Below are 25,830 nucleotides of genomic sequence, written 5' to 3'. Positions count from 1 at the left end.
GAGCTCTGGATTTATTTGCTCTACCTTTCCCCTTCATCGGAATATGATTAGATTAGAGATACAGCACTGAAACAGACCCTTCGGCCCACCGAGTCTGTGCCGAACATCAACCACCCATTTATACTAATCCCATATTCCTACCAAACATCCCCACCTGTCCCTATATTTCCCTACCACCTACCTATACTAGTGACAATTTATAATGGCCAATTTACCTACCAACCTGCAAGTCTTTTGGCTTGTGGGAGGAAACCGGAGCACCCGGAGAAAACCCACGCAGACACAGGGAGAACTTGCAAACTCCACACAGGCAGTACCCGGAATCGAACCCGGGTCCCTGGAGCTGTGAGGCTGCGGTGCTAACCACTGCGCCACTGTGCCGCCCAATATACCTTGACGGTGCCCGAACTATCTCTCCTTTGAAGGTAGTGCACTGTTCAGCTACTGTTTTTCCATCCAACCTTTGATTCCAATTTATCCAGCCCAGATCCATCTTACCCCATTGAAGTTGGCTTTCTCCCAGTTATTATTTTCACTCTAGATTATTCTTTGTCCTTTTCCATATCCAACCTAAACCTTATGATGCAATGATCACTGTCTCCTAAATGTTTTCCTACTGATATTTGATCCACTTGGCCCACCTCATTCTGAAGAACTAGATCCAGCAGTGCCTCCCCTCGTGTTGGACTGGAAACATACTGCTGTAGAAAATTTTCCTGAACACACTCTAGGAACTCTTTCCCCTCTCTGCCCTTTACACTACTATTATCCAAGTCTTTATTTGGATAATTAAAGTCCCCCATTGTAACCACTCTATAATTCTTGCATTGCTCTGTAAATTCCTTGCAAATTCATTCCTTTTCATCCTTTCCACTAGTTGGTGGCCTATAGACTACACTAAGCAATGCAGTTGCACCTTTATTGTTCCTTAGCTATAGCCAAATAGATTCTGTCCATGACCCATCAGGGATATCCTCTCTCTCCAGCACTGCAATCCTCTCCTTAATCAATACCACCACTCCTCCCCCTTTCCTTCCTTTTCTACCTTTCCTGAACACTTTGTATCCAGGAATATTTAACACCCCTTCCTGCCCTTTTTTGAGCCAGGTCTCTGTTATAGCCATAACATCATATTTCCACATGTCAATCTGCACTGTAACTCACCAATCTTTTTAACAACACTCCATGCATTCACAAACAAGCACATTAACCCTGATTTAGACTTTTATTACTTTCTCCCTTACTCTGACCCCACCTAATATCTTACTACTGCCTACTCTAGTGCTATCTATCTCTCCCAGTATTCTGTGCACTTTGGTATTCCTCACTGATATTTCCTCCTGGTTCCCACACCCCTGCCAAGTTAAATCATTTCTTTATAATCTGCAAGATTTTTAAACCTAGCTTCAAAACACCTAATCGCTACTCCTGATGAATTTGTTCAACTTTTATGGTGTCCTGATTTTGGGTCCTTGCCTTTCATTTGGATATCTCAGTAAAAAAGGCTGCATACAGTGACACCACAAGTCCCAACCAGACCGGAGATGATTGGATAATTCCCCCAATATTCTCTTTTGAAAACCGCAAATCCCGCCCTACCTCCAACTTATTGGCTAACACAGTCAATAATCACTTCATTTGTTTTAAAGGCACCACCAATAACCAAGAACAGTGATACATAATAGAAAGCTGCAAATCTAGGGCTAGAGCAGAAATATGAAATTCAGACATTTCCAGAGAAAACAAATTAATGACCCTGCATACTTCTGATGGTGTGTCCAATAGGTTTATGTGATGCGCCTAGTATGTGGCTGAAGAGAGTTAATGTGCTTCTTGCTTTTGTGTTCCAGTGTTCTTTCATTTTCATCTCTGTGGCAATAACAAAGACCTGGCTCAAAAAAAGGGCAGGACTGGGTACTAAATGTTCCTGGATACAAGGTGTTCAGGAAATACAGGGAAGGAAAGAAACAAGAAGGGGTAGCGATGTTGATAAGGAGAACATTATAGTGCTGGAGAGAAAGAATATCTGAGAGGGATCAAGGACAGAATCTATTTGGTTAGAGCTAAGAAACAATAGAGGTACCATTAAATTGCTGGGTGTATTCTATAGGCCACCAACGAGTGGGAAAAATATGGAGGAACAAATGTGCAAGGGAATTACAGACAGGTGCAAGAATTATAGAGTAGTTAGAATATCCCAATATAGACTGGGATAGTAATGGTGTAAAGGACAGGGAGGGACAAGATTTTCAAGAGTGTGTTCAGGAGAATTTTCTACATCAGTATGTTTCCAGTCCAATGAGAAAGAAGGCATTGCTGGATCTGGTTCTGGGGAATGAATCTGGTCAAGTGAATCAAGTGTCAGTAGGGAAACATTTAAGGGACACTGATCATAGTATCTTAAAGTTTAGATTGGCTCTGGAAAAGGACAAGAAGCAATCCAGAGTGAAAATAATTAATTGGGGGAGGGCTAACTTCACTGGGGTGGGAACAGATTCAGCACAGGTAAATTGGAATCAAAGATTGGCAGGCAAAACTGCAACAAAACAATGGGCTGCCTTTAAAGAGGAGATAGTTTGAGTACAATCAAGCTACAGTCCCATGAGGGGGAAAGGTGAGGCAAACAAATCCAGAGCTCCCTGGATGACTAAAGAGACGGAGAGTAAGATAAAGCAGAAAACAGGTGTACATGACAGATGTCAGGTGGATAATACAAGTGAGAACCAGGCTGAATATAGAAGGTTCAGAGGGGAAGTGAAAAAACAAATAAGAGAAGCAAAGAGAGAGTATGAGAAGAGACTGGCAGCTAACATAAAAGGGAATTCAAAACTCTTTTATAAGCATATAAATAGTAAAAGAGTAGCAAAAGGAGGAGTGGGGCCGATGGGACCTGTAAGGGGATTTATGCATGGAGATTGGGGCATGGTTGAGGTACCAAATGAGTACTTTGCCTCTGTTTTTACCAAGGAAGAAGATGCTGCCCAAGTCATAGTGAAAGAGGAGGTTGTTAAGACACTGGATGGGATAAAATTGATAAAGAGGAGGTATTAGGTAGGTTGGCTGTACTTAAAGTTGATAAGTCATCAGGACCAGATGAGATGCATCCAAGTACATTGAGGGAAGTAGTGTGGAATTTGCAGAGGCACTGGTCACAATCTTCCAAAGCTCCATAGATACAGGGGTGGTACCAGAGGACTGGAGAATTGCAAATGCTGCACCCTTGTTCAAGAAAGGGTATAGGGATGACCCCAACAACTACAGGCTAGTCAGTTTAACCTTAATATTGGGACAGCTTTTAGAAATTATAATTCGGGACAAAATTAGCAGCCACTTGGACAAATGTGGATTAATTAAGGAAAGCCAGTACAGACGTGGACTTCCAAAAGGCATTTGATAAAGTGTCACATAACAGGCTTGTCGGCAAAATTAGAGCCCATGGAACAAAAGGGACAGTAGCAGCATGGATACAAAATTGGTTGAATGACAGGAAACAGAGAGTAGTGGTGAACGGTTGTCTTTTGGCCTGGAGGATGGTATACAATAGGGTACCCCGGGGTCAGTGTTAGGACCCCTTCTTTTCCTGATATATATTAACGACCTAGACTTGAGTGTACAGGGCACAATTTCAAAATTTGCGGATGACACAAAGCTTGGAAGCATTGTGAACTGGGAGGAAGATAGTGATACAAACATACGAATTAGGAGCAGGAGTAGGCCACTCAGCCCTTTGAGCCTGCTCTGCCATTCAATAAGTTCATGGCTGAACTGATTACTCCACATTTCCACCTAGTCCCGATAACCTTCCACCCCCTTGCTGATCAAGAATCTATCTACCTCTGCCTTAAAAAGTGATAGACTTCAAGAAGACATAGACAGGCTGGGGGAACAGGCAGACACGTGGCAGATGAAATTTAATACAGAGCAGTGTGAAGTGATTCATTTTGGTAGGAAGAATGAGCAGAGGCAATATAAAATAAAGGATACAATTCTAAAGTAGGTGCAAGAGCAGAGGGACCGGGGGGTATATGTGCACAAATCGATGAAGGTAGCAGGGCAGGTTGAGAAAGCAGTTAATAAAGCATATGGAGAGACTGGGCTTTATAAGTAGGGGCATAAAGTACAAAAGCAAGGAAGTTATGAACCTTTATAAACACTGGTTCAGCCTCAACTGGAATATTGTGTCCAGTTCTTGGCACCAGACTTCAGGAAGGATGTAAAGGCATTAGAGAGGGTGTAGACATGATTCACGAGAATGGTTCCAGGGATGAAGAACTTCAGTTATGTGGATAGGTTGGAGAAATTGGGGCTGTTCTCCTTGGAAAAGAGATTAAGAGGAGATTTGATAGAGGTGTTCAAAATCATGAGGGGTCTGGACAGAGTAGATAGGGAGAATCTTTTCCTGTTGGTGGAAGGATCGAGAACCAGAGGACACTGATTTAAGATGATTGGCAAAAGAAGGAACGGCGACATGAAGAAAAACTTTTTTATGCAGCGAGTGTTTAGGATCTGGAATGTACTGCCTGCGAGTAAGGTAGAGGCAAATTCAGTTGTGCCTTTCAAAAGGGAATTGGACAATTATCTGAAGAGAAAAAATTCGCAGGGCCACGGGAGAAAGGCATGGGTGTGGGACTAGGTGAGTCACTCTTGCAGAGAGCTGGCACGAACACGACAGGCCAAATAGCCTCCTACTGTGCTGAAACCATTCTACAATTCTATGATTTTCCACCTACACCGCTGCCTAGCAGCAACAGAAAAAGGAGAGCCAAATGCGAAAGTCTCTCTGTCAGTGCACAGCTTCTCCGTCGGCAAGTCCTCTGCTGTACCTCCACATGGTGACACACAGAAACTGGGTCCTTCTTGGCCCCAGGCTAAAGCTTCAGAGGAATTCAGAAGAGGTTTGGCCTCCCCGATATGCAGTGCTCAGGCCCACCAACGTTAGAAGACTCCCTGGCGCTCATGAACCAAGCTGCCAGCTATGGGCAAATAGCCCCACTGCCTCGTGGATACCCCACGAGAGTTGAAGGTTAGGGGAGTAAACCCTGACAAACAGTTGTCTGTGTCGAAATCCTTCATATCTGGCTTGCAGGTGTCCTTGTAGTGGAGGTATGGACGTCCAGCAAGTCATGACCCAGTGGCCAGTTCACCATACAGGAGATCTGGATATAGAGCTCCACTCTGTGCTGTATTTAAATCCATAAGGAACTGGGCTGAGACACACTGCCTTAAATTCATTTACTCGACTTCTAAACCATCAGAAAGAAAAGACATTCATTCACTAATTTGACTGGATTTGAACTCTGCACTTTGAGATTCAGAAAAAGACACTAACCCATTACACAATCCAAAGCCTTATTTATTTATTAATCTATGTATAATTTCTTAGTAAATAGGAAATAATAAGATTTGATTTTAACTACTGGTGGGAAGCCAATGGCAATAGCATTCCTACGCAGCAATTTGAGTCAGACATTGGCAGATTTTAACAGGCAGGCCTCATTTGAGTGCTGCTGGTCAACTCCTTTCCAATTTGCATTTATTAATGAGCTCCTGCTAGAGTCTGGTGGGCACTTTATCCCCGCCAATGCCAACAGCGTTAGAATTGGTGGGAATGGAGCAGGAAATGGAGTCACTTCATTGTAACTGCTCCCCTCACTCCATTCCGATCAACCAGGGTGAGTTCAAATCACCCCTAAAGTTCGCAGCCAATGCATATTTCTTTAAATAGAAGTAACATAAAAAGATTTTGCTTACAGTTGTTAAAGAACAAACCTGGTTACTGTGACCAAAAGAGCTCTTTGAATTTATGGCTGCAGCTTTTTCCCATTGGATATAAACAAAAACTAACAATCATATTAAAAGACAATTATATAAAATCTATTAACACATTTTCAGAAAAACATGTGTTAGCAGGGCAGATTGGCTTGAGATAAAGGGTGAATTTTTTTCTTTTTGCTTTTATGCCCCCCCAAAGAGCGGACTGGTGGCAGAGGGGTTGGGTGCAAAATGGAGTGGGAGGCTCAGGGGGCCCTACCCGACCTGCTCCCACTTCCGCCGCCAATTTATGCTGGGCGGCAGTGGCGAGAAACCACCTGCCCACTCCAAGCCAATCAAGGCCCTTAAGTGGACAATTAACAGCCACTTAAGGGCCTCTGCTTGCCGCCACAGGGATTTTACAGTCGGCAGGCAGGTGGCTGAGGCCGCAGAAAAGCTGCCTGATAAAGGTAGGCGGCTTTCTGATGGCCTTGGGGGAGGCCCTCCTAATCGGTTACCCTGTGCCCGACGGAGGGCCGCTCCCGATGCCCCAACTACCCCCAACGCCCAACACGCACCTGCCCCCCAATAGACCCTAATTGCCTCGACAGGGCCCGATCGATCGCCCCCCGCAAAGCCTCAAAAACCTTACCGTTTTCCAGTGCTCCCCGACATCTTCATTCTTCAGCTGGGTTGCAGTCCCAGATATGGTCACCGTGCCCGGTGGCATTGCTAGGACTAAGAGCTGCCGGCCTGCTGAAGTCCAGGCCCAGCGGAGGCAGGATCGCCACCAACCTTTCGGATGGTGGACAGCTCCCCTCTGCCCCTCTTAAACTTTTGGCCGATGTCCCTTTTCTCCCCTGGCTCCACAGATTCGAGCAGACCTGCAGCATATCACCCAACGCCTGACTTTTCATGTGTCAGCCCAGGGTTTGTGTATTGCGTGGCTTATCAACTAAGGAGGACACATCCCAACTGAGCCCAATCTTGACCTCAACTAACATCTACATACGTGTTTTCCAGTAGTGGATATCAATCAGGAGCAGGTACCTGGTTAACTTTCTAATTTCAAGACTAGAGGTACTGAGGACAATTATTCCCACTGCCATCCAAGCTGAGATCAGTAAACTCCACACAAGAGACATGTTATATAAAATCCAGAACAGCATTTCTTATAAGCAACTGCTGCAAGAGCAACAGAGCAATTTTACTGTGGAACATGATGGATTTGTTAATAGTTTGTGAATTACTGCACTGAAAGATATTTATTAATACACAGAAGCCCTAGATTAGCATGAAGAGACAACTACAATGAGCACCTACCTTTCTTTTTGGACTCCTTTCTCGTGCTGGCTCTGACAACCTGTTGAATTTCTGACTCCGTTGACATCCTAGTTAATACTATGTCCTCTTCACACGCTTTGCAGATGCAGACCCAATACCACACCCAGGTTCATTTATAACTACTCTGTGATAATAGGTACCAGTCCACCAGACACTTTTATCCCAGACAGCACATTTCACTCACTTCTGCTGAGGGCTGCAAGAGAAAAAAAACATCATGATTTTAGATTGAAAAAAATCAAATCCTTTTTGGTACAACAGTTAGAACATTTGATAAAGATATCACTCATAAGCCGTAACATCATGTTTCTAATTATCTTTGTTTTGAAGGTACAGTTTTGCTCAATTAATGTTCCATCTCTGTTTTTCTTCTCTTATCAATTGCATGATATGAACATAAAATTGTATTGTAATAACTCCTCCAATCCTCAGAAAAAGAATCACTAAACATTGCAGCATGAAATATAAAAAAAAATTTAAAAAGCAATGTTCAATTTAATCTTCCTAATTTCATACACCTTTCCCCTTCCTTTTCCGAAGTTGAGGAATCATATTGTGTTATAGCTTCACAGCTGTCACCATGTTTGAGTCCAGACAGTGAACTCTGGCATGCTAAGACCAGTCCTGTCCTTCGCTACAGCCCAAATGTCTGTTTTGCAGTGAGGATTACTAGATAGTAATTAGGAGCAGAAACCCAAGTTAATTTTTTTTCAGTCACTTATCTATTTTTCCACAACCCAAGCCTTGGAGCACTAAGGCCATTGATAGCACACATAGCCCTTTTGCTCATTTAACTCACCAAAGGCAGAAAATCAAACCTGGGACCTTCCAGGTATTGGATTTACTGAACCATCAGAGGAATATGATGGCTGACTGCATAGAACATGCTCACAGAGGATGATGCAGGTGATGAGGCTGCATGGGCTATTGATAACCAGCTCATAAAATAAAACAATGTTTCCTCTTTAACCGATGCCATTTTTCCAGCAATTATGACAACATTTGAATTTCTTTCAATAATATTAAATCCATAGTTTTAAATTCATAAAAATACAGTTCTCAGTTAATCAACATAATTTTTCCCTGTTTATGAAAACACAAACTACCACAGTGTTCAGAAATTCCTCTTTTGATTGCTGATTATTTTTTATATTCCAGCATTTCATTCGCATTATTAATTGACAACTGACCACTCAAACCAAGATTAGAATTATAAGATGACAAGCAGCAGGTATATGTGTTGCTTTGAAATACAAATATAAAATTGCTTATAATCTAAGGGTTGTACAGCAAACAGTAAAAAATAACTGACTTCATCTGAATTTATTTGATAACCGTGAAATAATGATTGATTCTTGGTATCAACCCTAAACTGTTTATTACTCTGTGCGACATGCCTGCGAGGTTGCATTAACTGTGACAATTGCTGTGACCGTGTTCTTGATGTTGTTACCAATGAAACTATTAATGGTCGATATCGGACACAGCTCAACCACTATTATAATTGCTGAAGGACAAATGCAAAATATGTAGGTTACTTTTATTTTTCTTTATTTTGTGTTACACTTTTCTGAAATGGTAAGTTATTAATTAAAGAAATAATTTATTTCAAAAAAAGTGAGATGAGCCAACAAAAAGCTACATCCTTCTGTGCTAGTGACGTGACAATCAAAGTTGTTTTGGTGATAGATTTAGGTAAGGGGCTAAGGTTGAAAAGAATAGGAAAAAAATGGAGTGTATCAAAATTTGAATCTTAGGAGAAACAAGAAAGAAAAGTTTGCACACTACTGACCAGAGCAGAATTAACAAAATAGAGAAGAGAAAAGGCTGCAATGGAGAGAGATATTGGAAACTGCAGATGTGAGCATTGTTTTTGCTTGTATCCTGTTGAAGAGCCTGAGACATGGGATCAGTGTTCAAGTTTGAACTGACTTGGGCTTATAAAGAGCTAAGAGCTGTTATAATGCTATATTTGGAGAAAAGGTTTGTCATTTTTCACAAAGGGAACATTCCCCAAACGGCACCTCAATTCTAACAACACGTATGGAACAGACAAGAAGTGGACAAGGTATTTGCTGTTCTGTCACAAAGGTCATCTGAGAGCTAGTTACTTCTGCTTGCAGAATCCAGAATTTTAATGAAACATAAACTTGCTTCTGGACTATAATCACTTATTACACTATATCAAACAAACTATGTTAAGTTTGACTAACCTTACAGTCTGATTACTGTACATTACCCTCTAATCAGACATATGGTAATAATATACAGTGCATAACTAAAACAAAAAAAAAACTACTGTATAAACACATGCCATTATCAAGACAAACCTTGTTAAATAAGGCTGTTCTCAGAGACAAGTTATTAACCTCTGGAATACTATGCTATGGTTATTTGAATAAACAGTTATGGTCTCTAGACAAAGCTGCTTGGACCAATAAAAAATATTCCAATATATACTGATATCAGAATATATACTGAAATTCAAAACATTCATATTTCCTACCCTTTTCCTGCACAATGAGCAAACTTAATACTGTTCTTACATTAGAGCAAATGACAAGACATTGAGATCTACAGACTGGCAATAATACTAAAATGTAGGTAAAACTATTTAAGCATTCATGAACAATGATTAGAATCAGAAATGCCTATTTGGTGCTTGAAAGCAAAGGTTGTTTCTTTTAAAAGTATAAAATGTGGGTTATTCATCTTAATATTTCAGATGTAGCTTTTTTAAACCAAACCCAAAATCTAAATCTGTGTGGTGCAAAGGATTATGTGTTAGGCTCCTGCATAACTGTCTCTTTGTTTCCTGGATCCAGTTAAAATATCTACACAAGCCTGACATTTCATCCATTCAATTTAGGTTGGATGACTGAATTGTACAGTTCACTCATTTACCTTCCTTACCATCAGAATGGAATGACAATGTGCTGTACCAAAACTCTAGAGAAATATAAATGTGAAGAAATGTCTGCTTGTTATTTTTGGCTTTGCCCCACCTTGACTTTGTAGCTGCTTCCCGCTATTCATATTTTTACTTTGATAACCATAATTGTGGCTCAACTATTTCTTCATTATTCTTAATAAACAAAGATTTCATCTCTTTCATAACCTTCTTCCAAAGCCTAGTTATTGTAATGTAGAAATACAATAAGCAGCAGTGTTCTACTATGGTGTTACACAGTAGCACAAGACAGCCAACAAAGTGAGCTTCTGATCTCACCTTCGAATCATAGAACGTTTGTGGCACAGAAAAAGGCCACTTGGCCCATCGTGTCTGTACCAGCCGAAAAACGATCCACCCAGTCTAATCCCACCTTCCAGCATTTGGTCTGTAGTCCTGCAGATTACGGCACATGAGGTGCATATCCAGACTCCTTTTGAATGAGTTGAGGGTTTCTGCCTCAATTACCCTTCCAGACCTCCACCACCCTCTCGGTGAAAAAATGTTTCCTCACCTCCCCTCTAATCCTTCTACCAATAACTTTAAATCTATGCTCCGCTCGTCACTGACCTCTCTGCTAAGGTAAATAGGCCCTTCAACTCCACTCTATCCAAGCCCCTCAATAATACCAACATCTTCCGCTCCTAAACATAAGTTACCTTTTTGGTCTTTTATGGGGTCTACTCTTTCCTTAGTTATCCTCTTGCTCTTAATGCATTGATAAAACATCTTTGGATTCACCTTGATTTTGCTTGCCAATATTCTTTCATGCTGTCTCTTAGCTTTCCTAATTCCTTTTTGATGTCACCCCCCACCACACCCACACCACCCCCCCCCCCCCCCCCCCCCCCAACCACTTTCTATACTCCTCTCGGCTTTCTGTATTGCTGAGTTTTTGGTGTTGGACATAAGCTTTCCTTTTCTGCCTTATCTTACCCTGTAAGCTCATTGACATTGATGGGGCTCTAGATTTGGCCGTCCCATCCTTTTTCTTTGTGGGAACATGTTTACACTGAACCTCTTGATTCTTCCCTTTGAATGCCTCCCAATGATTTACCTTCAAGTAGCTGTTTCAAGTCCACTTTCGCTAAATCACCCCTCAGTTTAGTAAAATTGGCCTTTCCCCAATTGAAAACTCTAACTCCTGTTTTATCCTTCTCCTTTTCCATAATTATGTTAAAACTGACTGAATTATGATCACAACCACCAAAATGCTCTCCCACTGCCACTCCTTCCACCTGCCCATCTTCATTTCTTAACACTAAGTCTAAAACTGCGCCCTCTCTTGTTGGACTTGCTACATACTGGCCAAAAAAGTTTTCTCCTGAATGCACCTCAAGAATTCTACTCCCTCAATTCCTTTCACACTAAAACTATCCCAGTTAATATTGGGGTAGTTAAAATCTCCTACTATTACTACCATTACTGCCCTATTGTTCTTGCACTTCTCAGAGATTTGCCGACCTATCTGCTCTTCTATCTCCCTCTGACTTGTTTCATTATCAACCATGGCTTATATCTATATTGCACCTTTCACATGGAAGAAGATCTCAAGCCCTTTACAAGGGGTGCGGAATATGCCTCGCAGTAAATGGGAGGGAATAATGGGCTATGAGGGAGGGAACAAAAAGTGTTTTGAAGAGGTAGCTTACTAAACAAATGTAGAGAGGTACTGCTGTTCCTCAGGGAACCAACAAAGAGATTGAAGTAGCACAGAAGTGAAAGACATGAATAGCCAGTTCAGGTCATAAGAGGATAACTATTGTTACAACCTGGGCTACGTAGCACACAAGTGGTTTGTTTGGTCGAGGCCACTGGATTCATTGTCCATCTCTTTCACCATACTATGACATACTATGGCTGCAGCGTGTGTGATCTACAGGATGCACTGCTGCAACTCACTCATCAAGCTACTTTGACAGCACCTCCCTCTCCTATGACTTATACTATTGAGAAGGACAAGTATGGCAATGTTGCGTGAACACTGCCACTGCACATTCGGCCGTCAAGTCACACACCATCCTGACTTGGACATGTATCATCTATTCTTCATTGTGACTGGATTAAAATCATGTAATTTCCTACCTAACATGTATTCTGGGAGCACTGTCGTCACAAAGACTCCAGTGGTTCAAGGAAAAGGCCTATCATCTTTTTAGGGCAACTAGGAATGAGCAATGAATGTGGCCTTTCCAGTGATGCCCAGATCACAACAAAAAAAGTCAAAGAAAGGACCAATTTAAGTCAGCGGCCATAAAAGTAATACAAAAGCAAAATACTGTGCATGCTGGAAATATGTGAGCAAAATAGAAAATGCTGGAAATACTCAGCAGGTGAGGCAGCATCTGTGGAGAGTGAAACAGAGTTAATGGGGGGAATTTTATGCTTTCCCCGCAGCGGGTTTGGAAGTGGAGAGAACATTTAATCGGGCGGGACGGTGGCCGGGGGGAGCCCCACCACCATCCCACCTCCACCCAAATTAAGTCCAGGGCAGGAAGGCCTGTGAACAATCTTTCCATCCCAACACCAATTGCAGCCCTGAAGTGGGCAATTAATGCCCAATTAAGGACCTCATCCTTATAGAGATAGATAAAGTGGTATGGAAAAGGTCAATCCAAAATACTGCTTTAAGTTAAACAGTGAATGTAGGACAGGGGGACCATACTGGTTCTAACTACATAAAGGTAACTTTAGCAGTGTTATTAATGTGGTGGGGTGGGGCGGGGCGGGGCGGGGGGAGGGGAACGTTGTTCTTTAGTCAGGGAGTGATCAACACTTGGAATGGACTTTTGTACAGAACAGTGGAGATGAAAACCCTGGAATCATTTAAGAAACAACTAGATGCAGCAATTGGGGTAGTGTAGGGATTTTCTAGGTGGACTTATTATTAGGGTTGAATGACCATCCTCATCTATAAGTACCTTGTGATCTTGTGTAATATTAAGGGGCAAATTTCTGGAAATAGTTCCACATAACTAAAGAATTTAGTTGCTTTAACAGAAGTATAACATTTGAGAGCAACTGGGCCCTTGTGTTTATTATTTTAAGGTCTCACAAGCATTCATACCATCATAAGGATGAACCAGTGAGCAAGTCGGCTGTCAGCCTGCCCAGGGCAAGGTCAGAATGGTGCAGGAAAACAGATGTCAGAAGTCTGAAGACATTGAAATCAGAGGCAGGAACATAACGGCCATGTTCCAAAAATATAGGACTGAACTTCAACGTCACATCTGAATACCAGTGTGCCTCATTTCATTAGATTTTCCAGCCTCCAGTATTATGTCAGATCCCAAATGAGCAGGAAAAATGGGAAATCGCAGTATAGGGAATCTTTGCCTCCTGCTCGATTCCCTCCCTCCACCCCCTGACAACTTTTGCCCTCTAAAGGTTAGTAAATTCTATTTCATTCTTTACAAAATCCCATAGGTGGTCAAGATTCAGTGCAACTGGGTGCCTTTCATTTTTCAGTGGGATCTACCAGTCTCCCATTGAACCCATCGTAGGAGATTGGGCGAGTCTCTGCAGATTTCTGGGGCTAGTGTCTTCACGCAATTAAAAAAGGCTCTGAGATAATGGGTAGTTAGCATACCAATGAACTAGCCCTGATCTTGATTTCTGGACAGTAACTAATAAACAATGTGTTAGACTATCTTGTCAATCAAAACACACTTAACAAGGCTGCAAACTGTGTGAAATAAGATACAGGGACATAGGAAATCAGTCAGGTTTTTGAAAATATGACTAAATGGCTGTGAGGCAGTCAAGCCAATAAATTCCTAAGATGATTGAAATGCTGGTAGACAGTTTTTTTTTTATTTAGAGATACAGCACTGAAACAGGCCCTTCAGCCCACCGAGTCTGTGCCGACCATCAACCACCCATTTATACTAATCCTACACTAATTCCATATTCCTACCACATCCCCACCTGTCCCTATATTTCCCTACCACCTACCTATACTAGGGGCAATTTATAATGGCCAATTTACCTATCAACCTGCAAGTCTTTGGCATGTGGGAGGAAACCGGAACACCCGGAGGAAACCCACGCAGACACAGGGAGAACTTGCAAACTCCACACAGGCAGTACCCAGAATTAAACCCGGGTCCCTGGAGCTGTGAGGCTGCGGTGCTAACCACTGTTATACATCATCTTATTTAAATTTAGTCATATAGGGAAATATGGCACTCTGTTTATTTTGTTTTATTACACAAAGATAAGTTCTGCTGATTGAACTAAGTGAGTCTGACCAAAACTGTTGTTCCATGTGACAATCTTGCTGTGAAGGAAGTTGTATCATCTCGCCAAATGTTTTCTTGTTCAGCCTTTAGAAAAACTGAAGTGCACATACAATTGATTCTGCTTATATCTGGTTCTGATGAAAGTCATTGACCTGAAACATTGATCGGAATTTTACACCACCCCAGCGGGTCGGATGGTGGCGTGGGGACGGCGTAACATTGAGCAGCAGGCTCCGGGAGGCCTAACCGCCCCGATTCCGCCTCCGACCAAGTTTATGGAGGTCCGGTGGGAGGGGGGGGGGGGGCGGGGGGTGAGAAGCAGCCTGCCCGCCCGAGGCCAATCGAGACCCTTAAGTGGCCAATTAACGGCCAATTAAGGGCCCTCGCCCGCCTCCACAGGTATTTTACCCGTGGCAAGCGGGTGTGCCAGGGACGTGAAAGGCCACCCAGCTATAGCTGCCAGCCTTTCCGCACCACGGGGCAGGGGGGGGCCTGGCAATCGGGCACAGGGTGCCCGATTGAGGGCCGCCCCCGCCTCCCAACCCAACCCCGGGATCCAAGACGCTCCCCTCCCCCCAAACGACAACCCTAATTCACCAGGACATGACCGATTCCCCTGGTGAGGCAACCCAAACTTACCTTCAGTACTGGTTCCTTGGTATCCTCCTCAGTCGGCTGGGCTGCAGTCCCAGCAGTGGCCACCGCTCCCGGTGGCGCTGCTGAGACTAAGAGCTGCGGGTCCGCTGATTGGCCGGCAGCTCACCGAGGCGGGTGGAAGTCGGTGGAAGTCCCGCCTCGGGCCAATTAAAGCCTGGGGATCTGTAAAATACGGGACGGGTCCCCAGGCTGGGCGGAAACAGGCTTGGCACCGACATTTACGTTCCAGCCATTAACTCTGTTTCTCTCTCCACAGATGCTGACTGACCTGCTGGGTGTTTCCAGCATCTTCTGTTTTTATTTTAGATATCTTGCATCTACAGTATTTTGCTTTTCTACATATTCTAGTTCAGATCACAAATGAAAATATTATGACATCTAGGGATATGCTATCCTATAGGCAGATATGGGGCAGTATGTGCCAACTCTTAGACAGATGAAATACTTAGACAGTTTGCAGGAGTGACCTATGTCATTGAATCCGAGGAGTTATGTGTGGCAGACCCAAATTAATAACAAGTATCCCTTGGTATTTGCAGCGATCTTCACCTTTCCATTTCTTATTAGCTTCTCTCCTAAACCAGATTATTTTACAAATACCTTTGTCATCAGTTTAATAATAAGACACATGCAAGAGTACAGAGCCAAGGTGATTGAAGGACACATTAACTGCACATTAGCAAACTCATTGCTGTAAAATAATACGTTAAAAAGATGTACCTATACAACTGAGTTGATATTGAAAATATACAAAACTTTCCTCCATGTCTGAAGGCTCTGGTAGTGTTTGTGGTGGTACAATGTGGTCAGAGTCTACAGTGAAAAGTGGTCACTTAATTAATGGTTATGATAAAATAATCCATCGACACAATTCTAAAATAGATTAATAAGATTACCTCATACGGCTGCTCCCACTCTGCTAAGTGAGCTGACTCACTCTTATTCACGCTGTAATGACCTCAATTTGCAGTAAATGTACCTCGATCAATGAGAAGTCAAAAGTAAATGTAATGTCTAACAGTGTTCACAGGCTTACCTTGCCTTCTACCATATTTTTGTGCAAATAGGGCCTTTTACTGGATATTGCTGGAATTTTTCTCCGTGTCAATTTTAGGTTAGTTACAAACACCAGAAAAGTTCCATGATGATTATCATGATTAGTCAACAATGCTATTATTGTTGTATTATGAAACTATCAGAATGGTGGAAGGTAAGCTAGATGAACTTCAGTCCTTCTTCATTTAACAATAATTATGCTTTTATGTTTAATCAAAACTGAGTTAGTCGGTCCCAGCCAGAGCATCAATAGCAGCACCACAAGTGAACTCAGCTAAGGAGGGCACAAAAATCAGTCAGGGCTCCCAAACTTGTTCTCTTCCAAGTGACAATGGTTGGAAAGTTTATATGTGGATGATGGGTCAGGACGTGATTAGCTGTGATGCTCCACATGATGAAATAACCTGCTGAGATTCACTACCTAAGTTCATGCTTGAAAAAAGCCCACTTGGGTGAGTTACTGCTGAGATGCCTGTGGCTGTAGAACTGAACCTTAGTGAGAGTCAGAACCTTCAAAAGGAAATGGGAAAAAATTAGGGGAAAATTAAGTTTGCCTCATAGCCTAGGGTCTTAAAGGAAATGGCTGCAGAGATAATGTAATCTTCCAAAATTCCTTAGATTCTGGAAACATCCCAGCAGATCGGAAAACCGCAAATGTAACACCTCCATTCAAGAAAGGTAGGAGACAGAAAGCAGAAAACTGTATATAGGTCAGTAGCTAGCATCTGTCATTGGGAAATGCTAGAATCCATTATTAAGGAAGTAGTAGCAGGATATTTAGAAAATCATAATACAAGCCGGCAAAGTTAACATGGTTGTACGAAAGTATAATTGTGTTTAAGAGATTTATTAGAGTTTTTTGAGGATGTAACAAGCAAGGTGGATAAAGGGGAACCAGTAGATGTAGTGTATTTGGATTTCCAAAAGGCATTCGATAAGGTGCCACACAAGATAAGAACTCATGGTATCGGGGGTAATATATTACGATGGATAGAGGATTGGCTACCTAACAGGAAACAGAGAATCGGTATAAATGGGGCATTTTCAGATTGGAAAACTGTAACTAGTGGAGTGCCACAGGGATCAGTGCTGGGGCCTCAACTATTTACAATCTAAATTAATGCCTTGGATGAAGGGACTGAGTGCATTGCAGTCAAATTTGCTGACGATACAAAGATAGGTAGGAAAGCAAGTTGTGAGGAGGACACAAAGGGCAGAATAAAATTGGAGGCCGGCACAGAGGTGGGGGTGGGGGGGGGGGGGGTGGTGGGCGGGACTAGGGGGTGGGGGGCAAGCAAAAGGGCATGGGGCGCCGTTCCCAACATTGCCCGGGCCCCTTGCCATTTTGTCTGGGGTGGGGAAGGCCGAGGACGGCCTCCCACCCCAGGCCAATTGAGGCCCTTAAGTGGCCAATTAATGGTCACTTAAGCGCCTCTTCTCGCCTCCACCTAAATTTTGAGAGAGGCGGAGGGGCCTGCCGCTGCTGGCAGATGCGGGGCCAGGGGGAGTTACTTTCCTTTGGAGAGAATCCAGGGCCCCCATGGGGCCAACCCCCAATGGCAATCACTGTCCCCCACCAGGAAGACACCCCTTCCACCCTCACCAACAACCCTCCAACCCCTTCACCTGAATAGCCCCGGCGACCCCGACCACATTCACGTTTCCTGGGTCTCCTTCTTCTTCAGTGTTGCAGGGCCTCCTGCAGTACTGGCAGTTACCACTGCTCCCAGTGGCATTGCCAGAACTACAGAGCTGAGCTCGGGAGGCGGGAACTCATTCCTTAAAGGGACAGCGTCACTGACAGCGGGCAGTTAATTGCCTTCCTGCCATGAAAAGGCTTCAGGGGTCCAACGGAGAGCCGAGTTGGGGCTCACCCTGCCTTCCGGCCTGCCACAGGGAGTCCTGGCGCAAGAATAAAGTGCAGCCCAAAGAGTCTGCAAAGGGGTATTGATAGGTTAAGTCAGTGGGCAAAAATTTGGCAGATGGATTGTAATGTGGGAAAATGTGAGGTTGCCAACTTTGACAGGAAGAATAGAAAAGCAGAATATTATTTAAATGGAGAGAGACTGCAGTACGGAAGGATCTGGGTGTCCTTGTACATGAATCACAAAAGGTTAGCATGCAGGTACAGCAAGTAATTAGGAAGGTAAATGGAATGTTGGCCTTTATTGGAAGGGGGATAAAGTATAAAATTAGGGAAATCTTGCTTTAACTGTATCGGTCATTGGCGAAACTGCACCCCAGAGTACTGTGTACAGTTTTGGTCTCCTTACTTATAGAGAACACATTGGAAGCAGTTCACAGAAAGTTCCTGATTCCTGGGATGAAGGGTTTGTCTTATGAGGAAAGGTTGAGCTGGTTGGGCCTATACTCATTGGAATTTAGAAGAATGCGAGGTGATCTTCTTGAAACATATAAGATCCTGAGGGGGCTTGACAGGGTAGATGCTGAGAGGATGTTTCCTTTCTTGGAGGAATCTCGAAACAAGGGGCACAGTTTCAAAATAAAGGGTCTCCCATTTAAGACTGTGATGAGGAGGAATTTCTTCTCACAGAGGGTCACGAATCTTTGGAATTCTCTTCCCCAGAGAGCAGCAGAGGCTGGGTCATTGAATATATTCAAGGCTAAGTTAGACAGATTTTTGATTGACAAGGGAGTCAAGGGTTATGGGGGGCAGGCAGGAAAGTGGAGTTAAGGCCACAATCACATCAGCCATGATTTTATTGAATGGTGGAGCAGGCTCGAGGGACTGAATGGCCTACTCCTGCTCCGATTCCTTATGATCTTATGATCTTTTACTAAATTCTACTTGTCATAAACATTCTGCCAATCTAGTACAATACATTCACTGCCCATGTGGCAAGTCTCTCTACATTGGAGAAGCCAAACGTGTATGGGGAGGCTGTTGTGCTAAACATCTCTGTTATATTTGCAAATATTATCCAAACCATCATGTGGTCACCTCTTCCACTCCCCACCCCACCCCCACCTCCCACCCCCACTTCCATTCTCACACTGACCTTTCCTTCTTTGCCCTTCTATAGTCCTCTGACCAAGCTGAACACAAACTTCAGAAGCATCTCTGGTCTGTCTCCTGGGCACTCTTCATCCCTCATTGATGTCAGTGGAAATGCAAATCAGCAAAGATGTATAACAGATGGCTGAATTTATGTCACCCATTTTACATTATCAGCCAAAATCAAAATTACCCCATTATTTCTGGACATGGTCAAGCTAGATCTCGCAGTGAATGACTAGACCAGTTGTGAAGCAAGTGTGCTTGAGTCTGTGGTCCTCACACTTAAGGGTGTGGAAGTGGGAAATGTACTAAGGGAATGACAGGAGTGCGAATTTTTAAATAACTTGGTGTCACCAGAAATAGGCAGTAACCTGAAGGCTAAAAAGAGTGAGGAAATTAAGGAAATTGATATCAGCTGAGAAAAAGTATTGGATAAATTTGAGGGACAAAAATCTGACAGTCCCCGGGATCAGATGGCCTACACCCTTGGATTCTAAAAGAGATAGCTGCAGAGATAGTGGATGTGCTGGCTATGATTTTCCTTAGATTCAGGAATGGTTCCTTCAAATTGCAAGTTGGCAAATGTTACACTGCTTTTCAAGAAAGGAGGTAGAGAGAAAACAGGGAACTACAGGCCAGTTAGCCTAACATCAGTCATTGGGAAGATGCTGGAAACTATTATTAAAGAAGTCTTAACATTGCAATTGGAAAAGCGCAGTATGATTAGAACAAGTCAGCATGGTCTTACTAATGGAGTATTAGAGTTTTTTGAGGATGTAACTAGTAGGGTAGATAAAGGGGAACCAGTAGATGTAGTATAACTGAAAATAGAGACACATTGTTAAAGCTTTTCGTCTTGCATTCAAGAGGACAATCGCAAGAATAACCAATGTAGGGGAAAACAACAACATATACTGCATGAGAAGAGAGTGCTGATTGGTTGGCAAGTGAACTCTGATTGGTAGAGGCATTGCCATGGTGAATGCACCAGTTTATGGTGACTGACAGTTAACTGCCAAGCTTTGTTTAAAATTTAAACCAGGCAGCTTGACTTTGATTGGTCAAGGCATTGCCCTGAGGAATGAACCAGCGAATGGGTGTCACTTATTTTGTTCAACTGAAACAGGCACAATGTTTGTACATATTCTTTCTATCTGCAATGAACAGGGCCCTGTGTATTAATATATGTAGCTTCCAGTACACGCAAATGTGCCACACTGCGAGCCCTACTGACAATCTTAAATTGCTTGTCAGCGTAATTCTTAGCCCACTGTGGATTATTGAGCAAATGTTGTCCAATCGCAGAATCACATCTAATGTTGGACACTGTGTTTTGAGTTTTGCAAGCACGGGCTGGCTGGGTACGGCCCATACCTTGCCCGTTGTGAACAGCAGAAAGGACATGTTGTTTGATACGATCCGCCAGTCTTTGGGACGTACGGCCTATATACCTAGCATCACACTGGCATTGAAATTCATAATTCATATATCATATTACTCATTTGTGTGACAGGCAGGACGTCTTTTTGGCTTGATGGCAATGTCCTGTTAGTGGCGAACACCACACATGTTGCTACTGCATAGTTGCAGCGTGAAACAGCTAGCTTTACTTGTTGCTCAAATTTTTGGGACACATTACCCTTCCAGGGTAATTTGAGGTGGACTGGGCACTTTTCAGGGCCGAAAAGACGGTCTTAGGCCCATTCGTAAGTTTGCGCAATATACAGCAAGAAATGATCTGGTCAGGGTAGCCATTATCATACAGGATGCCTTTGATTTGCCCTATTTCAGCATCAAGCTTGCATGGTGAACAAATGGCTGGGGCCCAATTTATGAGGTTGCTGATAAGGCCAATCTTATAGCGCGTGGAACTGTAAGAATCCCAACGTGTGTATTGACCAGTGAAGGTAAGTTTGCGGTAGACCATGGGAGAGAACCCTTTAACAGATTTCTCAACTAGTATGTCAAGGAAAGGGAGTTCAATTGACTACTCCATTTCAAAGGTGAATTTGAGCGCAGGATGGAACCCGTTAGGACATGCAAGGAAATTATTGCATGCAGCTGCGGATTCAAATATAGCAAATGTATCATCTACATATCGGAAATATACAAGAGGTACCCAACCAGCCCATGCTTGCAAAACACAAAACACAGTGTCCAACATTAGATGTGATTCCGCGATTGGACATCATTTGCTAAATAATCCACAGTGTGCTAAGAATTACGCTGACAACCAATTTAAGATTGTCAGTAGGGCTCACAGTGTGGCACATTTCCGTGTACTGGAAGCTACATATATTAATACACAGGGACCTGTTCTTTGCAGACAGAAAGAATATGTACAAACATTGCACCTGTTTCAGCTGAACAAAATAAGTGACACCCATTCGCTGGTTCATTCCTCAGGGCAATGCCTTGACCAATCAGAATCAAGCTGCCTGGTTTAAATTTTAAACGAAGCTTGGTAGTTAACTGTTAGTCACCATAATCTGGTGCATTCGCCATGGCAATGCCTCTACCAATCAGAGTTCACTTGCCAAACCAATCAGCACTCTCTTCTCATGCACTATATGTTGTTGGTTTCCCTTACATTAGTTATTCTTGTGATTGTCCTGATGAATGCAAGACGAAACACTTTGACAACATGTCTCTATTTTCAGCAATACTCAAGTTCTGTACTACTAAACGACTAGATGTAGTATAATACCTGGATTTCCAAAAGGCACTTGATAAGGTGCCACATAAAAGATTAATAGGCAAGATAAGGGCTCAAGGTATTGGGGGTAATATATTAGTATGGATAGAGGATTGGTTAACAGACAGGAAGAAGAGAGTGGGCATAAATGGGGCATTTTCAAGTTGGCAGGCAGTGAATAGTGGGGTGTGGCAAGGATCAGTGCTGGGCCTCTGCTACTTCCACTCTATATTACTGACTTGGATGAAGGGACAGAGAGTAATGTATCTAAGTTTGCTGATGATACAAAGCTAGGTGGAAAGGTATGCTGCAGGGAGGACATAGAGAAGCTGCAAAGAGATATAGACAGGTTAAGTGAGTGGGCAACAAGATGGCTAATGGAGTATAATGCAGGGAAATGTGACGTTGTTCCCTTTGGTTGTAAAAACAGAAAAGCAGAATATTTTTTAAAAGGTGTGAAACCGGTAAGTGTTGACATTCAGAGATGCTTTTTTCACAGATGCTGCCAGACCTGCTGAGTGGTTCCAGCATTTCTTGTTTTTATTTCAGATTTCCAGCATCCGCAGTATTTTGCTTTTATTGACATTCAGAGAGACTTTGGGGTACTCGTACAAGGAAGGCATAAAGTTAACATGCAGGTGCAACAGGCTATTAGGAAGGCAAATGGCATGTTTGCCTTTATTGCAAGGGGATTGGAGTACAGGAATAAAGAAATCTTACTAAAATCATATAGGGCTTTGGTGAGACTGCATCTGGAATACTGTGCCCAGCCTTGGTCTCCACATTTAAGAAAGGATATACTTGCACTGGAGACTGGGCAGCAAAAATTTACTGAATTGGTCCCTGGGATGAAGGGGTTGTCCTATGATGAAAGGCTGAGTAAATTGGGTCTATATTCTCTGGAGTTCAGATAAATGAGAGGCAATATAATTGAGACATACAAGATTCTGAAAGGGCTTCATAGGGTAGAAGCTGAGAGATTGTTTCTATGGGCCATGGAATCTAGAAAACAGGGGCACAGTCTCAGGATAAGGGGCCAATCATTCAGGACTGAGATGAGGAGAAATTACTTCACTCAAAGGATCGTGAATCTTTGGAATTCTCTACCCCAGAGGATTGTGGATGCTCCATCGTTGAATATATTTAAGGCTGGGATAGATAGACATTTGGTCTTGCAGGGAATCAAGGGGGATGGAGAGTGGGCAGGAAAATGGAATTGAAGCCCAAGATAAGCTATGATCGTATTGAATGGCGGAGCAGGCTGGATGCGCCATATGGTCTACTTCTGCTCCTATTGCTTGTGTTCTCGTGTTCAAAGGCAGAACCATCAGTGTTGAATAGGTCAACAGTAGCAGTAGCGTTGTGGTAGGTGAATAGCTGGAAGAGAGGAACTTGAGAATTACAGAGCATATTTAAGAAGGAGTTGCAAAAATTGTTTTCATGGTGGAGGGTAAGTGGCGTGCGTATTTGGTCATGGGGGATGTCGACAGGGAGACAACATAGTGATCAGAGATGGCCTCATCAACGATTGAAACCTTGGAGACAGTGATTCCTCAAATGATGATAAGGGTGAAAATCAGTGGTCATTTGTGGGAGAACTTGAGTGAGAAGGTCAGGGCAGATAAGTCAGTCAAATGAGATTGGCATGTTTAGGTAAAGATATCCATCAGGGTCAAATTCATTCAGGATAAGTTTTTCAATGGGAAGGGATTTTCTTATAATAGAATGAATTTTCTAGAGAGCAATAGGAAGTGGGCACTGTTCAGCACCACCTTGGAGAACCAAAGAGGGGACAATGGGGAAAATAGGAGGATCAGGAGAAGATTAGAGAGATTAATCCCAGAGAATGAGCTGAATAGATTATTCTCCAGGAAAGAGAATTAAGACAAATGAGATCGTGAAAGACAGCGATAGTCCTGAAGTGGGCATGTAGGTGGTGCCCAGGGTGGAGGGAGAGGGAAACCATTGGCATGTGCTGGAAGGACTCAAGACTGGAACAGCAGCAACAGAATAGTTCAGTACAGCAGTGAATCAAATAGGGTGGGTAACAGAGAGGAGCATGGTGAAAAGGATAAAAATACAGGTGTATTCAACAGATTGACTTTGCCTACAGAACTCTGTCTGCAGTCTTGTCTGAAACGGTCTGCTCCAAATATCATCACACACCACTTTATCAGAGAATGCCTTTAACTTAGAGAAAAAGCTAATTTCTAGCACTGACTCATACTGAAGTAAACAGACATCTATAAATGCTCATACTAGATAAATAAACATGGCCCTGTTATGACTTTACCTTGTCAGCTCTATAAAATGTGTGATCTAGCCTGACTATGCCAATTCTGATTAAAGGTCACACACAAAGTGTTTCACATTTCCTGTATTTTTGTGTGTTTTATCATAGCTCTCAAGTACTTACATTTTTTTCTTTTGATCTCCATTGTATGTGCTTGAAACGTTCAATGTACAGCACAGGTATACGGTGAAAAGGCAATGCACTGGCTGCAATTTGAAACAAAGCCAGCATGGGATTCCAAAAGAAAAATTGTCACTATAATCTGCTCAGTGTGGCACACTCACTGTTTCAGATTGTCAAACAACTGAAATTGCTCATACTGTAGATATTTTAAGCTGTAATTATCTAGGTCAGGATGGCACTGAATCCATGCTCCGCTCACTGCCTGAAAACATAGGATCTGCATAACCAAGTAGTCACCTGGTTGCAGAATATAGTGCAGCATCCGATTTATTAGTAGCAAGCTCTGTCTGCTCCAGTTCTCTCTCTGACTATTCATCAAGCTCAAAATACAATTTGCCCCTCTGTCAAAAACTCAACTAAATTAAATCTAAGCTACACGAGTACATAGCAAGTTATCCTGTCCTTGAGAACAGACAGGCTGCATTTTATTTCATGGATCTCAACAAAATGTAAAGCTAAATTAACTTAGAAAAGGAATAAAGCTTCCAGCACAGCAAGAAATTGTGCAGTTACTGTACATTACCATTGTTCTCTCCTTGCTTTATTAAAGCCTCCTTCCAGTTGAAATCTTTATAATGTCTTTACAGATGACTGGCAAAACTATGAGGCAGAAATAGAACAAAGTACAGATCGGGTGGAGCCTGGCCAGGGTGGGGGTGGGGGGGTCAAAGAACACAGCAATTAAACCTGTCTCCTGATTACAGAACTGAAAACTTGTAATCACCAGTGAAGGGGAGAAAAAAAGACTTGGTTAGAATTCAGAGAGGAGGCAGGCAAATTAAGGCAGCTCATTTGATGAAGGATCAAAGTAATGGCTCGAAATTGTGGTTTTAATGACAGCAAAACTGTTAGTGTTCACCATCATTGCAACTGTGAAACTGACAGCAACTTCTGGCATCTGCACATGCATGGTTAAATGTGGAAATCCAGAAGTTGCTGTCGGTGATTCCCTACTCCTCTATAGGGTGCACTATTGAAATCCCCACAGATGGAAAGCTTTAGAAATCACTTTATTTGATGTGAACTTTCACTCTTCCACTACTAGTCTCGTTGGAAAAGCCCTTAGAAAAGTTACATCTTGTTAAATAAGTTGTAACCCAGTTCTTAACGACTTACTAAGTTTGTAGTTACTGTTGAAAAACCTCTCTGGCCCTGAAAAATTAAAATTTTTAGTTATGGAATGTCAAATTTCTCCATTAAAATAAAAAATTCCATAGATTTTTAAAACAATGAAAAAATTTAATCTATGCTATTTGTGCTTATACATTAATTCCATGTGTATTGTCCCAATCTTTATTTCGCTGTCTGGAAAATGGCTAAAAAGAGGATAATTAGTAGTTTTTACTTCCTGGTTTGCTGTCTGTGAGAATTTTTAGATTTTTTTTTTTAGATTTAGAGATACAGCACTGAAACAGGACCTTCGACCCACCGAGTCTGTGCCGACCATTAACCACCCATTTATACTAATCCTGCACTAATCCCATATTCCTACCACATCCTCACCTGTCCCTATACTCCCCTATCACCTACCTATACTAGTGGCAATTTATAATGGTCAATTCACCTATCAACCTGCAAGTCTTTTGGTGGTGGGAGGAAACCGGAGCACCCGGAGGAAACCCACGCAGACACAGGGAGAAC

At 42.6% G+C, this 25,830-nt stretch overlaps 1 protein-coding gene across 1 annotated transcript in view; it reads right to left on the bottom strand.

Moving 5' to 3' along the window:
• dab1a (DAB adaptor protein 1a) overlaps nucleotides 1-24,774 on the bottom strand; it is a 287,520-nt gene extending 262,746 nt beyond the window's left edge. Inside the window, exons 1-2 of the mRNA XM_068038058.1 lie at nucleotides 24,713-24,774; nucleotides 7,075-7,291 (exon numbers count right to left, since the gene is read on the bottom strand). Of these exons, the coding sequence (XP_067894159.1) occupies nucleotides 7,075-7,141 (67 nt within the window). The 5' untranslated portion in view covers nucleotides 7,142-7,291; nucleotides 24,713-24,774. The remainder of the gene's footprint in view (nucleotides 1-7,074; nucleotides 7,292-24,712) is intronic.
• Nucleotides 24,775-25,830: the final 1,056 nt, after the last annotated feature.

Source organism: Heterodontus francisci, chromosome 8, assembly GCF_036365525.1.
Source record: "Heterodontus francisci isolate sHetFra1 chromosome 8, sHetFra1.hap1, whole genome shotgun sequence".
Taxonomy (NCBI): Eukaryota; Metazoa; Chordata; class Chondrichthyes; order Heterodontiformes; family Heterodontidae; genus Heterodontus; species Heterodontus francisci.
Note: the sequence above shows the minus strand (reverse complement) of the source record. Positions and strands in the feature narration are given on the sequence as shown.